Source organism: Phytophthora cinnamomi, assembly GCF_018691715.1.
Source record: "Phytophthora cinnamomi strain GKB4 chromosome Unknown Contig8, whole genome shotgun sequence".
Taxonomy (NCBI): domain Eukaryota; phylum Oomycota; class Peronosporomycetes; order Peronosporales; family Peronosporaceae; genus Phytophthora; species Phytophthora cinnamomi.
In genome coordinates this window covers 355,539-368,199 of record NW_027150941.1, presented here as the reverse complement: position 1 = coordinate 368,199, position 12,661 = coordinate 355,539, and the positions used below count along the sequence as shown (strand labels likewise).

Sequence of the window (12,661 nt, the reverse complement as noted above, 5' to 3'; positions counted from 1 at the left end):
GCCAACGGCGGAGCACTGGCTCACTATCCGGTGGTTAGTAACCCTATTAAAGCCTTTTGCGGATGCTACGGACGGGCTTGGTGGGCAAAAGTATCCCACCCTCGTTATTGCTGTTCCTGTACTTCGGCCTATCCAGAGAGCACTTCAGAACAACAAAGTTTTTGAGCGAATTATTCGATCTGTCGGTGATGAAGCATATAAGCATCGTGTCTAGACACTGATGCAGATATTCCGGCGAACTTACATCAATATCTTCTCCGATAAATTCAAAGACAAGCTACCTGATGAGCTACTCTGGATTTTGGCGCTGGACCCACGATCAGCGGAGTTCAAACATCTTAGCCGGGACGAAGCATCTCTTGCACGAACGCACATGAAAATGGCTGCTTTTCAGATGGCTACGGACATGAATGAGGCCAAAGAAAACGAAAGTAGGCATGGACAGCATTCAAATCGGTCGACACCTCACTCATGCGCCAAAAACGAGAACGTAGCTTGGCTGGTAGATGTGTTTTCACGCGGAATGTATGGATGTAATACAGAAGAGCTCACCGCTGCCGATAAAAAGCTGCAAGAGAAGTGCGAGTCCGAGTTAACGCTCTATTTGAGCGATGCACACGGGACTCCTGTCACAACGAACCCATTGGAGTGGTGGACAAAGGATCGGAGAAGTAAGTATCCCATTCTAGCTTCACTCGTACGAAAGTGACTAGGATGTACTGCAACATCTGTGCCACCTGAGCGTGCTTTCTCGAAAAGCGGGAACGTGGTTACTACAAAACGCTGTTCACTAGATCCTGAAACTGTTCGCGACATTTTGTTTGTCTGCGAAAACTAGATGACAATTTATCTAGCGAGGACAGTGACTATGGAGATGATGCATAGATTCATAGCAAGAACCGGTAGTTATTGCATCTGAGAAGATGATGCAGTTTATCTGGCGTTGCTGCTAATCCTCATTACGGTACCTCTGTTGTATTTGTATCGGTGGTAGGTGGTCAAGTCGCCGGAGCAGCCGGAGCAGGAGCTGAGTGCGCAGTTCGTGTAGAACTTCGCCCAGAACACAACTGTTGAGGACAACCAGAATGAGGAGCAGCCGAAGCTCGAGATGTCCGAGTACAAGCAAGGAGGTTAACGGCGAGCTGCAGCCGGAGCCGTTCCTAGTCGCGAACCCGAACCGGTTTGTGCTGTTCCCGATCCAGGAGCACGACGTGTGGCAGATGTACAAGAAGACCGAGGCCTCTTTCTGGACGGCCGAGGAGCTGGACCAAGTGCACAACCTCAAGGACTGGGCCAACCTGACGGACAACTAGCGGATCTTCATCAAGCACGTGCTGGCCTTCTTCGCCGCCAGCGACGGCATCGTGAACGAGAACCTGGTCATGAACTTCAGCAACGAAGTGCAGGTGCCCGAGGTCCGCTGCTTCTACGGCTTCCAGATCGCCATCGAGAACATCCACGCCGAGGTGTACTCGCTGCTCATTGATACGTACATCAAGGACGCGATGGAGAAGAACCACCTGCGGCGTGCCATCGAGACGATCCCGTGCGTCAAGAAGAAAGCGCACTGGGCGCTCAAGTGGTGCGACCCGCGAGTGTCATCGAACCGGGAGCGTCTGCTGGCGTTTGCTGCCGTGGAGGGCATCTTCTTCTCGGGCTCCTTCTGCTCCATCTTCTGGCCCAAGAAGCGCGGTCTCATGCCTGGTTTGAGCTTCTCCCGACCGACGCCATTCAATGAAACAAACCCCAGATTTTTAACCAATGAATACAGTTTTCGTTATCGTACGTAACGTTTACGTAAAATGATAGATAACGTTATGTTTTTCGTTGACCAAATATTAAATAACGGTAAACGTAGAAAGCACTAATTGCAAGTAAAAAACGGTTATGCACTCTATCCGCTGCCGTTTTGCAATCTTTTAATACCAATTAATCTATTCCTTTTCAGTCTATATGTCGTTCGTTTCAACCTTCGAACTGCGCCTCCCCCCCCGGGTCCACCACCCGGGTCCCCGAATTTGGATAGTAGTACAGACGAGGGCGTGAATAAGGAACGGGTGTCATCCTATAACTTCCAAAACCTAATGTTATGCAATTCTAGAGGGAAGAGATTGAAGCACTGACATTGGCCTTCGCCATTTGCCAGCTGGGCCTCTGGGTTTTGAATCTGGGCGGGAAATTCGATTTGTCACGAACAAGATGGAGCGGCAAGCACGGAGAATGCGCCTCACCAAGCAGCCCTCTGTGCAATGCGCACCCACGAGCCAACGTGGAGCCTCGCGACGCTAGGAGAATGGGCTCGGGAGAAGTGTGCGCTGGACAAGGCGCCGGGCTAATCGTCCGTCAAGAGGATCCTGGACAACGAGAGCTCGCTCAAGCGCATTGCGGTCGACTTTCGCTGCCGCAAGAAGGTGCCGCGGGCGTCTATGGTGGCCCTGGACTCCTGCGATCCAACCCAAGGACCAAGGTGTGATCGCGTGGACCAAGCGGCGTGTACTGCAAGACTGCGGCGAAGAGGCAGTCTGGAGACTGTGCTGCGAGCTGGACCCCTTTGTAATCGAGACATCGGACGCAGTCACGTGGTGCAGCAACGCGTGGAATGCGCTGGACGCCGACACCATCAAATCTTGTTGGCGCCACGCCAGATTATACGTGGACCAGACACAGATTAGTGACATAATTAACTAAATCAAGTATTTTGTCCACATCAATGGCAATTTATGCCCTCTAATTGGCTCATACCACTTGAAAGTTGTTATATATCAGGCGTTCCTTATTCACGCCCTCGTCTGTAGTAGTACGACTACTAGCCGAAATTCCCACTACCGTCGAATGACAAAATACCCGCATACCAAGGACAAAACTAATGCATACTCGAGACAAAACTCATCCATTTCGTTGTTGCTAAAACTAATGGATATGTGGTAGCGAAACGCAGCACGCAATAGAAACGCGACGCAACTGGTACAGTCTTGTTGCTCTCATTTCGCAAGATGCCTCGAGGAAGACCCCACACACTCCCGACTTCGGTTCCACGCCTGCACCTGAAGTTGTCGTAGATCCTGAGTTGGAGCACGTAGCCATCCAGTCTCGCCAGACAATTGCCCATGAAGCGGCAGCCCGTCGTCGTCTTCAGCAGCAAGAACGGATTGCCGAACAGCATGCTCGCAAGCGGGCTAAACGCCAAATTGAGGAGCTCACGATGGCGTATCAGCACGCCCAGCTTGCTGCGGAGAAGACTAGAAAGCAATGGAGTGTCTAGCTCGTAAGAAGATGGAACAGCAACGCCAACTTGATCAGCTGCGTCTAGCTGTGGAGGGAGGTGAGCACGTGATGACAGCATCAGAAGAGCGACAGCTAAAACGTGTTGCTGGCTACGGTCTGTAAAGTATGCTGAAGATCGTACTCCGGTCTTCACACAACAGCTTTACGAAGCCAGCCATAGCGGTGATGAAACGGGCCTTTGCTCGATGCTCCCCGAAAACCTTGAGCACCTGCTAGATAGCTATCTTCCTGACCGCTACACAGAATTTACACCAGAGCATCAAGCTGATGTAGACCAGGCGTACGGCTTCAAGATGCTGACGATGACGATGATAGACGATGATAGACGAACTGGTAGCTAGATACAACAGTGCAGATGACTCCGACACTGGCGTTGCTACGAGCAACATCGCGAGTGAGGCAGAGTACCAGTTTTAAATATCATATGGTGCAGATGATGACAAAAGTATCCATCCCTGCATTTTTTAAATGGATGAGTTTTGTCTCGAGTAAGCATTATTAATAGTTTTGTCCTTGGTAAGCAGGTATTTTGTCATTCGACGGTACTACCGAACCCTGGCCCTGACGCCATAAGTCCATAATTGACGGGCTCAAACCAAGCCGGAGGTCGTACGAGTGGTTGTTCTTTCAGCTGGAGGCTTCCAGCCGGCGTCCTCAACGCGGATTTTTTTCACGCGCTTGGTGGTGGTGGTGGTGGTGGTGGTGGTGGTGGTGGTGGTGGTGGGAGGGGGTGGGGGAGACGCGTCGCGCTTATTAATAGCGGGTTCTGCTTCTCGTCATCGCTCTCCGAGTCCGAGCCAAAGAACCTGGCGGTAATAAAAATAGTAATTCAATAGTATACTACATTAGTATTGTTGGGTTTTCGCTATCAAAAACGCGTGTCAAAAATACAGAGAACACCGGTTATAGTGGAGGTGTTTGGTCACCAACTCCCGAAGCTCTCTTATAGATTTATTGCTGTTGTAAGAGGGAACCTATCATTTAACATACAAACTATTATTCCGCATGGAAGTACATAGAGAGGAAACCTATCATTTAACATATACACTATTATTGCGCATGACAACAACCTATCATTTAACATACACACTACTATTCCGCATGAAAGTACGAGGTGATCGAGGTCTGGCACTTAGAGGTGACTGCCATTCTCCTGGTGGCGTTGACAACGCTGGTGTCCCGCAATCCGTGGGCAAACATATCTGGAGCTTTTGCGCCACTACTAGTGCCTCGCCGTGCGAAACCACTGTCACTCGAAGACTGCTCGCTTGTGTCGTCTCTCTCTCGGGGTTGTTCTCAACAGCATCTTCAACAACGAAGTAGCTCGGCGCGCTCAACGGATCCAATAAATCTAATCTAGATATCAGCAGTTCTAGATCTCCATGCCCCGTTTCTCTAGTTGGTTCACTGTCGCGCTATAGCCTAGCGTTCATGCTCACTGTTTCGGAAGCGACAATTCGACACTACTTCGTACTAGGATTGTCCTGTCCTAGTATGAAACAGTGTCGGATTGTCGCCTCCGAAACAGCGTTCCACGCGACCGAGTTTGTTCTTTTCGTAGATAGTGAGGTGCTGACGCGACGACACCATTGCTGTACTCCTGATCGTGTTTAGAAATGACCCACGTGTCCCCCCACTCCTCTTACATTGTGTAGTTTTGGTTTGGCGGGGGAGCTCTCTTACACTCTTACAGCCTAATAGCCGTTTTGACTTGATTTTACTATAATCACGATTTGGGATCTTACGGAAGCGCTCTAATAGTCCATTTTCTCTTTTAACCGGCGCCACTATAACCGGTGATCTCTGTACATCGAGACGTAGGCCGTGTATGTCGAAAACGGTGCAGAGCAAGCAGAACGATGCGTTCGGGTCAAATTTCGGCATGGACGGGAGGAAGACCACGAGAGCCATCGCATGGCAGGCACCGGCACGCGCTGCGGGAGATCTGCTCATCGCCGAACATCGCGCTTGACCTCTGCGGTGAGCGGCCGTGACGCGCGGTGCACAGCACGAGAGGTCAGCGAGGAGGCGGTGGAACTGCGTAAAGAGCCACAGGAGGCGTAGGAAGACCTACCGTCTTAGCTGCCAATGACTGGTGCTTGCTTCGACCTTCTTCCGTATTTTTTTTTTTTTTTTTTTGGGGGGGGGGGGGAGAGGTCTATTTTGGTGATTATTTACTCTTTGTTGAAGGTTTGTGTGCGAAACACGAATGTACCAAAATAATGGTACAGGGAGGTGCGGAGGAAGCAGCACCAAACGTATGTTAACGCGTGGAATGCTTACCCAGCAACATCAATCTTGTCGGCCCCACAAATGTCATACCATTGCGGAATTCGAAAGGAAGCACCAGAAATGCCAGCAATCTTATACTACTAGTAGTAATTCGCGTTTGAAACGACAAATAGTACCGATATAGGTGTTCCCAGCCCAGTCGCAGACGACCTAGTCAATTGCAGCCACATTACCACCAATCGAGGTATGCGGACATTACATTATGGATAGTAAACAGCGCAAGCGTAACGGGGCTAAGCGAAAATGTAATACACTACATTATCCGCTACGTGATGGGAGAATATAAACACCGCAGAGTTTGAAGTCATCTACTGGTGCAGCCACCAAAGCCTCCCATGTGTTTCCACCTAGCAATCACGGGGAAAGGGACGGAAGTTCGGGTAGCTTCTTCCAGCCTGTTGACTTTCGCAAGCGATGTTAAAAGTTCTTATGCGAGGATCGGTCAAACTGGGAAAGGTGCAGCACTTCTGGTTGCCCTTCGTGTTAGGATCGATCGTGCCGCCTGCCGTGGCGCAGACATTTTGGGTGAAGTCGGCGGTCAAGAACCCAGTGTTCTCATAGATGATGCCAGAGCCTTCACCTCTGCTGTCAGGGACTCCTCCAGCACACTGTACGCCTGTTTGGTCAGCACCGTGACTGATGGCAGGGGTCAGTAAAATGCTATGCACTCGTAGATATCGACCAGTACTTACACGGGCAACAGCACAGTGGCGAGTGCAGCAATAATGATCTGGACCTTCATCTTGAGCAGTGTGGAGTCGCAAATTTGAGGCGGGTGGAGTTTTCGAAAATGATCCTGGCTGGTCGACCCTGTGTCGGTGATTGTTCCCCCGAGCCCGTGTCGGTGATTAATTACCATCCAGGTGCTATTATACTGAATAATGCCAATACATGTATTATAATAGCCCCTCATTGTTTGCGGACGAGGTTGCACTCTGGAGCCAACTTCAAACACGATGCAACTACACTCTTTCAAGAGAAAATATCATAAACACAACGTAATCCCTGACGAGAACAAAGCAATGCGACTACACTCTTTCAAGAGAAAAATATCATAAACACAACATAATCCCTGACGAATGCGCCTCAGCACAAACCGGGAAGGGGCGAGTCGCCCGGCGAATAAGACTAGCGGTTGCGAGAAGCCGCAGCAAACCCGCGCGGGGTGCCTGCGCAGCATCGTCGCGCGGTATTTGCGTAGGCGTGCCCAGCGACGAACATTCCAGCGAGCCGCGCATTGCACTCGCCAGAACATGCTACATGTATCTTTATAGCGCGAGCGAAGCGAACCGTGGGGGCGCCCAGCCAAGCGGAGCGCGGTGATATACGTCCCCTGCGACACAAAGCGTCGCCCGGAACAGCTCTGGATTTTAGGGCGTGTTCGACTTCAAAACATCAACTGCAGCTATTAGAGGCCTTTAGAATAGAGTTTGGTAGTAGTGAGAATTTTGGGTTAGTAGTGATACTACTAACCTACTCTGAACCAATATTACTACTACTACTATCGTAGAACGGCTTTGGCGTTAGTAGTATCACTACTAATGAACACTACTAATTAGCATCCACAATCGCTTAGCATATCAATTATTCGCACACGCACCGTCGCGGAATCAGCCATCATGCAATATGACCTGAAATTTGTTCTTGAGTCACCGAAGCTTTCCACCACGGTTTTTGCCGCTTGGTAGGTTGCACCGCTGGCTCACTTAACTTGGGAGGGGCTTGGCACTTCTCTTCTGCTTTGGGAAACATTTGTACCATGAAACGATCGGCGAGACTCAGGCAGTGTTGCTGAACTTGGATCGCCCACTCGTGCTGTTTGTCCTTGGATACCACGTGAGTCTTGACATTAGACACGTTGCTAGCACGGCATAGCGAATCTTGCCAAGTCTTCGTCCTAGCACACATCAGGCAAATATGTGTGAACGTCTTGCCCCCATAGTTGTAGGTTCTCTAAGCTGTGTATCACATTCCAAACCGGGTCAGTCCCTTTCTTGGGCGGATTGTGAACGACGTGATTTGGTGTGAGCTCCTGGGAATCGCTGTCAATAGTGAAGAATCTGCTCACACACAAGCAACTGCAGAACCTGCATTCAGATAGTGTTAAGGAAAACAGATCATGTAACGGGGTTACACACACAAGTAACAATAGTCACTTGTGCATGACAACGGTAAGTGACAACTGTCACTTGTGCGTGACAATAGTCACTAGTGGTTCTAACAGACAGATATCAGTTAGAAGATAGATATTTCCTCACATTGGTGTAAGTTACACCAATGGATACACTTTCGACCACCAGAATGAGTGGCCAGCATATAACCAATAATCCTATTGATAGAAAGCAGCATATTTCTACTAATCAGAGACATGCATGTCAACGGGGCTATGACAGCCAGCCGCTGTCTACCCCTTTCATAGATGATAAACAGTTTTAGCAGATTTAGAAGAAAGATCAATTCACAAAACAATACAGTTTTCATTTTACCTTAAACTACCTACTTGGTGTTTTATTTGATTTATATTATACTTGTGGACTCAAGTATAATTAATTCAAATTATTAATAAACTCCTACGCTTCCTCATACACGTAGCGCAACGTGTAAACTAAAGTAGTGAGTTAAGTTAGACCCACTACACCTGGTAGCACTTGTAGTCCGTCCAACGACCGACTACGTGACGTTCGTACCGGGTGTACGAACGCGGAGCCGAGAACCCCATGAGCACGGAGGTGCCCATGGAGAGCTCCAATACGCCTGCAACGCATGTTGCACGCGGAACTGCACCCACCTGTCGGACCCAGAGTGGGAGGCCCTCCAACGACTGTCAACAGTCACTGGGGAGGCGGCGATAGCTACGATGCTGCGTAAGCTATCGCCGACGGAGCAACATGGTGTTGCTCTGGGGTTCATCATGAGGGAGCAGCGTGATGCTGCTTCTTCAGAAACGTCGTTGTAACTGAGCGTGAGCAATTATGTAGGAAGCGAGGGCGAGCCTCTCCTCCGATGGCTCGTCGAACTCGACACAGCCATTGCGGCTCGACGTATCGTCGACCCGCTGTCAAAGGTTGTGTTCGCCATGTCATGTCTAGGCGGACGAGCGAGGAGTTGGGCGTATGGACGCCGACTCTCCGATCCTACGTGCTTCAGCACGTACGAAGTATTCAAAGAAGAGCTCAGACAAGCGTTTGAGCGAACACAAAACGAGTTCCGGTCGAGGGCGGAGTTCCTCGACCTTCAGCAGGGTAAGCATGACGTCCATGCGTACGCGCAGCGTGCACGATACTTGGTCTCGAACATCGTGACCAACCCGATAGACGAGGCGACCAAGGTCGTCACGTTCATGAAGGGACTGAGAGATGGGCCTGTGAAGACCCATCTCTTCCGAGAGTACCCAAGTACTCTCGAAGCTGCTATCACCCTTGCCATGCAAGAAGCGTTTAGCCTGCGGCAGGCTAAACTACACGCGAACGTACCGAGGCCGCAACCGCGCCTGGTAGTGAGGACGGGAGGTCCGGAACCAATTGACGGCTGCTTGTCACCAGGAACAAGGAAGTAATGTGCGATGTTTCCGTTGCGGAAGGGTCGGCCACTTGCCAGGGAGTACACAACTTCCCTGCACTACAATGGTGGCCGTCGTGGCGATGCCGGGCATCGCCGCAGACCAACAAAAAAACGCGAATATCCAGTAGGCGCGGGGCGCCCTACTGGTGTTGCAGTCACGCGTGCCGACATCGGGTACGCGACACTGAGGACTGCAGCCCCCAGTGAGACCAGCTCTCACTGCAAGAAGCAAGACGACAGGCCGAATCTAGTCATCTTGAAGGTTTACTCGAAGAGAGCGAGCGACTCTCTTCGCGCTCTGGTAGATTCAGGCGCGTCGCACAACTTTGTCCGACTATGGAGTCTGCCGAGTCTTGACTTCGAGGAGGTAAAGGTACCTCGAAGTCTTCTGGAAGTGCGACTGGCACCAGGTGCCATCGTGAAGACCGAGAAGCGCGTCGTGAACGTGCGCTTCTCGTACAAACAACGAGTGTTTGTCGAACACTTTATCGTCCTGGACCTGGACGATAAGTTCGACGTAGTCATGGGCATGCCGTGGCTTGTACGGCATGATCCGGTGATAGACTAGAAGAAGCGCACGCTCGTGCGCTTCGGACGCGACAGCGGAACAAAGAGCGATGGCCCTGTTACCGCAGCGCACGCACCAGCAGGTGCGCGCGACTCGCCAGTCGGGACAGCGAGACAGCGCTTAATGCCGCTGTCCCGGAGTGCCCAAGAAGTGCGAGAGGGCGCGCACAAAAGACACCAACGTCGGCAGTGCCGCCGACGTCAGAGAAAGATGATGAATCGGTTCCGGGAACCAACACCCGCGCTCAAGTGCGCATGGGACAGTCCCTGACCCGAAGAGGTCAAGTCGACGACGACGCGTCGGCTCCGGGAGCCGACGCACCCTCGGTAATGAGGGGCTCCGCCAATGAATGGCGTCGAGGTAACCTAGGCGTGTCGACCCCGGGAGTTGACGCTGCAAACAGTGCGGACGGTTGCAAACGTCCCGTACATACGCAATTTGCATGCTGTCGTGCAGCCGGGCTGCACGATCAAGCGCCATGCGATCAAGCCGGGCTTGATATTGCGCGCGCGTAGACAGGGTCTGTCGGCGAAGGAACACATTTCCGTGCAGCCGGGCTGCACGAAGGAAAATACAGTCAACCCGGGCATGATACCGCGCGCCTGTGGACAGTGTCCGCCGACGAACAACTGTGCGGAGCCGGGCTTCGCACAACAAAGAAGACGACGTATGCGAAGAAAGCTGCGCAAGTCTCGATCCGGTACCGAGACGCCACAAGAACTGTCTGGCGGGGAGACTTAGGCGGTGACGCCGGACGTCAAGACTAAGCGGCTTTTGACGCGCACCGATACTGGATTCCAGTACCGCAAAATGGAGCTCGCTAATCCTCCGACGAAGGTGTCGGAGTTGACTTCGCTTCCAGTCATGAACTGGAAGCGCTTCACGCGCGATTTACACGATGGACGCATCAAACAAGTCTGCGTTCTTTCGGACAGCGAAAGAACGAAGGGCGAGAGCGAAGAGCTGAGGCAGCTCTTCATGGGAAGCACCACTGAGAGTGAAGACACGCTCAGTGCGAAGACGAAGCGAGAGCGCTTCGAGGAACAAGGCTGGTACTCGCTGAAGTTGAGTCCTTATTACGAATTGTTGAGGGAGTACAAGGACGTATTCCCGGAAGAGATTCCTGCGGAGCTTCCGCAGGATAAGGGCATTCAGCACGAGATTGATCTCGTGCCGGGCACGAAGTACTGTGTCACGCGGCAGTGGCCACTGCCGCGAGAGCAAGTAAAAGCAATCGACGACTTCTTTGAAAGTCGTCGCAAAACAGGACAAGTGCGGGAATCAAAGTCCCCGCACAGTGCTCCGACGTTCTGTGTCAAAAAGCCACAGGGCGGACGGCGCATCGTTCATGTATACAATAAGCTGAACGATGCGACGGGATCGGCGCAGACGCCGATACCACGAAAAGATGTTATCGTCGATTCGACGGCCGGGAGCACCGTTTACAGTGCTCTCGACTTACGAGATGGATTCTACCAAATCCTAATGCGTGAGAGGGACATCCCTCTCACGGCAGTGAGCACGCCAAGCGGCATGCTCTGGGAATGGCTAGTAATGCCACAGGGGCTTAAGAACGCCCCTGCGACTTTCAACAGGTGCGTGACGCACTTGTTGCGCTCGGTGCGCGACTTCGCACCGAGCTACTTCGATGATGTATTCATCCACAGCCGGGCTGTGGACGGGAAGACCGACGTAGAGATGCACAGGGTGCATCTCCGGAAACGACTTGAGCTTATGCGAAAGCATAAGCTCTACGCGAACCTGAAGAAGTGTATCTTCGGGGCGAGCGAGATACCCGTCCTCGGGTGTCTCGTAGGCAAGAATGGTGTTCGCCCTGACCCGGAAAAGGTCAGAGTGATCAATGAATGGCCAACGCCTTCAAGTGTCAAGGAACTGAGGCAGTTCCTTGGCTTGGCCACGTACTTGTGCAAGTACGTGGAGGATTACGCGGGCCAGATCCGCCCGCTGTCACAGCTTCTTAAGAAGGAAGCTGTATGGAATTGGACACCCGACTACCAAAAGGCATTCGATGCAGTCAAGTGGGGCTTGACTGAGGCGCCGATCTTGGCGGTGGCTAACGAAGATCGCCCATTTCACGTAGTATGTGACGCATCCGATTTCGCGATCGGATGCGCGTTGATGCAGCACGATCACGAGGGCCGTGATCGTGTCGTCTACTACCAATCGCGTCAGCTGAAGCCAGCTGAGCGTAATTATCCGGTACATGACAAGGAACTCCTTGCCATGAAGTACGTACTCGCAAAGTTCCGAGTGTATTTGCTTGGAAGTAGACCTTTCGTGGTCTACACCGACCATGCTTCACTGCGCACCGCAGTGAAGTCGCCACACATATCACAAAGAATGGCGAGATGGCTCTCATTATTTGCGGAGTATAACTTCCGGGTCGAATACAAACCCGGAAGATTGAATGTAGTGGCCGACGCGTTATCACGTCGGCCGGACTACGCAGAAGCTGTTGACGTCAATGCCATTGACGCCATGCGATCGAGCAAACCCACATCATTTCTGTTGGATGATGTGAAGGCCGCGTGCGCGCACGACGCGGACGCGAAGCTCTTGCTGGCCTATGGCACAGCGCCTTCTGACAAGTCCCGTCAGAAGCTGCCCAAGCACCTTCGAGCGCGTGCACACCGCTTTCGTGTGCACGACGGACTACTGCTTTACAATGCAGCCGACGACAACGCGGATCGCGTTGTCGTGCCAAATGACCATGACCTGCGACTCAGGATCATGTACGAATATCATGATGCCCCGACCGCGGGACATCTCGGACGTGAGAAGACATACGTCCTTCTCACGCGCGACTTCTACTGGCACCACCAGTATAAGTGGGTGCGCAAGTACATCCGTGCTTGCGAGGTATGCCAACGCGTAAAGCCTGCGCCATTCGCGCAGGCTCCTTTACAATCACTACCGACTCCGTCGTAGTGTTGG

The 12,661-nt window shown here is 51.9% G+C and overlaps 2 protein-coding genes across 2 annotated transcripts; both read left to right on the top strand.

The window, feature by feature from the left end:
- Window positions 1-1,085: 1,085 nt before the first annotated feature.
- IUM83_11646 (Ribonucleoside-diphosphate reductase small chain) lies at window positions 1,086-1,313 on the top strand (the record flags this gene model as incomplete). The annotated part of the gene is made up of 1 exon (XM_067936219.1): window positions 1,086-1,313. One exon carries the CDS (start codon window positions 1,086-1,088, stop codon window positions 1,311-1,313), a length of 228 nt encoding a protein of 75 aa, XP_067798614.1.
- Window positions 1,314-1,334: 21 nt separating this feature from the next.
- IUM83_11645 (Ribonucleoside-diphosphate reductase small chain) lies at window positions 1,335-1,790 on the top strand (the record flags this gene model as incomplete). Its single annotated transcript, XM_067936218.1, has 1 exon — window positions 1,335-1,790. One exon carries the CDS (start codon window positions 1,335-1,337, stop codon window positions 1,788-1,790), a length of 456 nt encoding a protein of 151 aa, XP_067798615.1.
- Window positions 1,791-12,661: the final 10,871 nt, after the last annotated feature.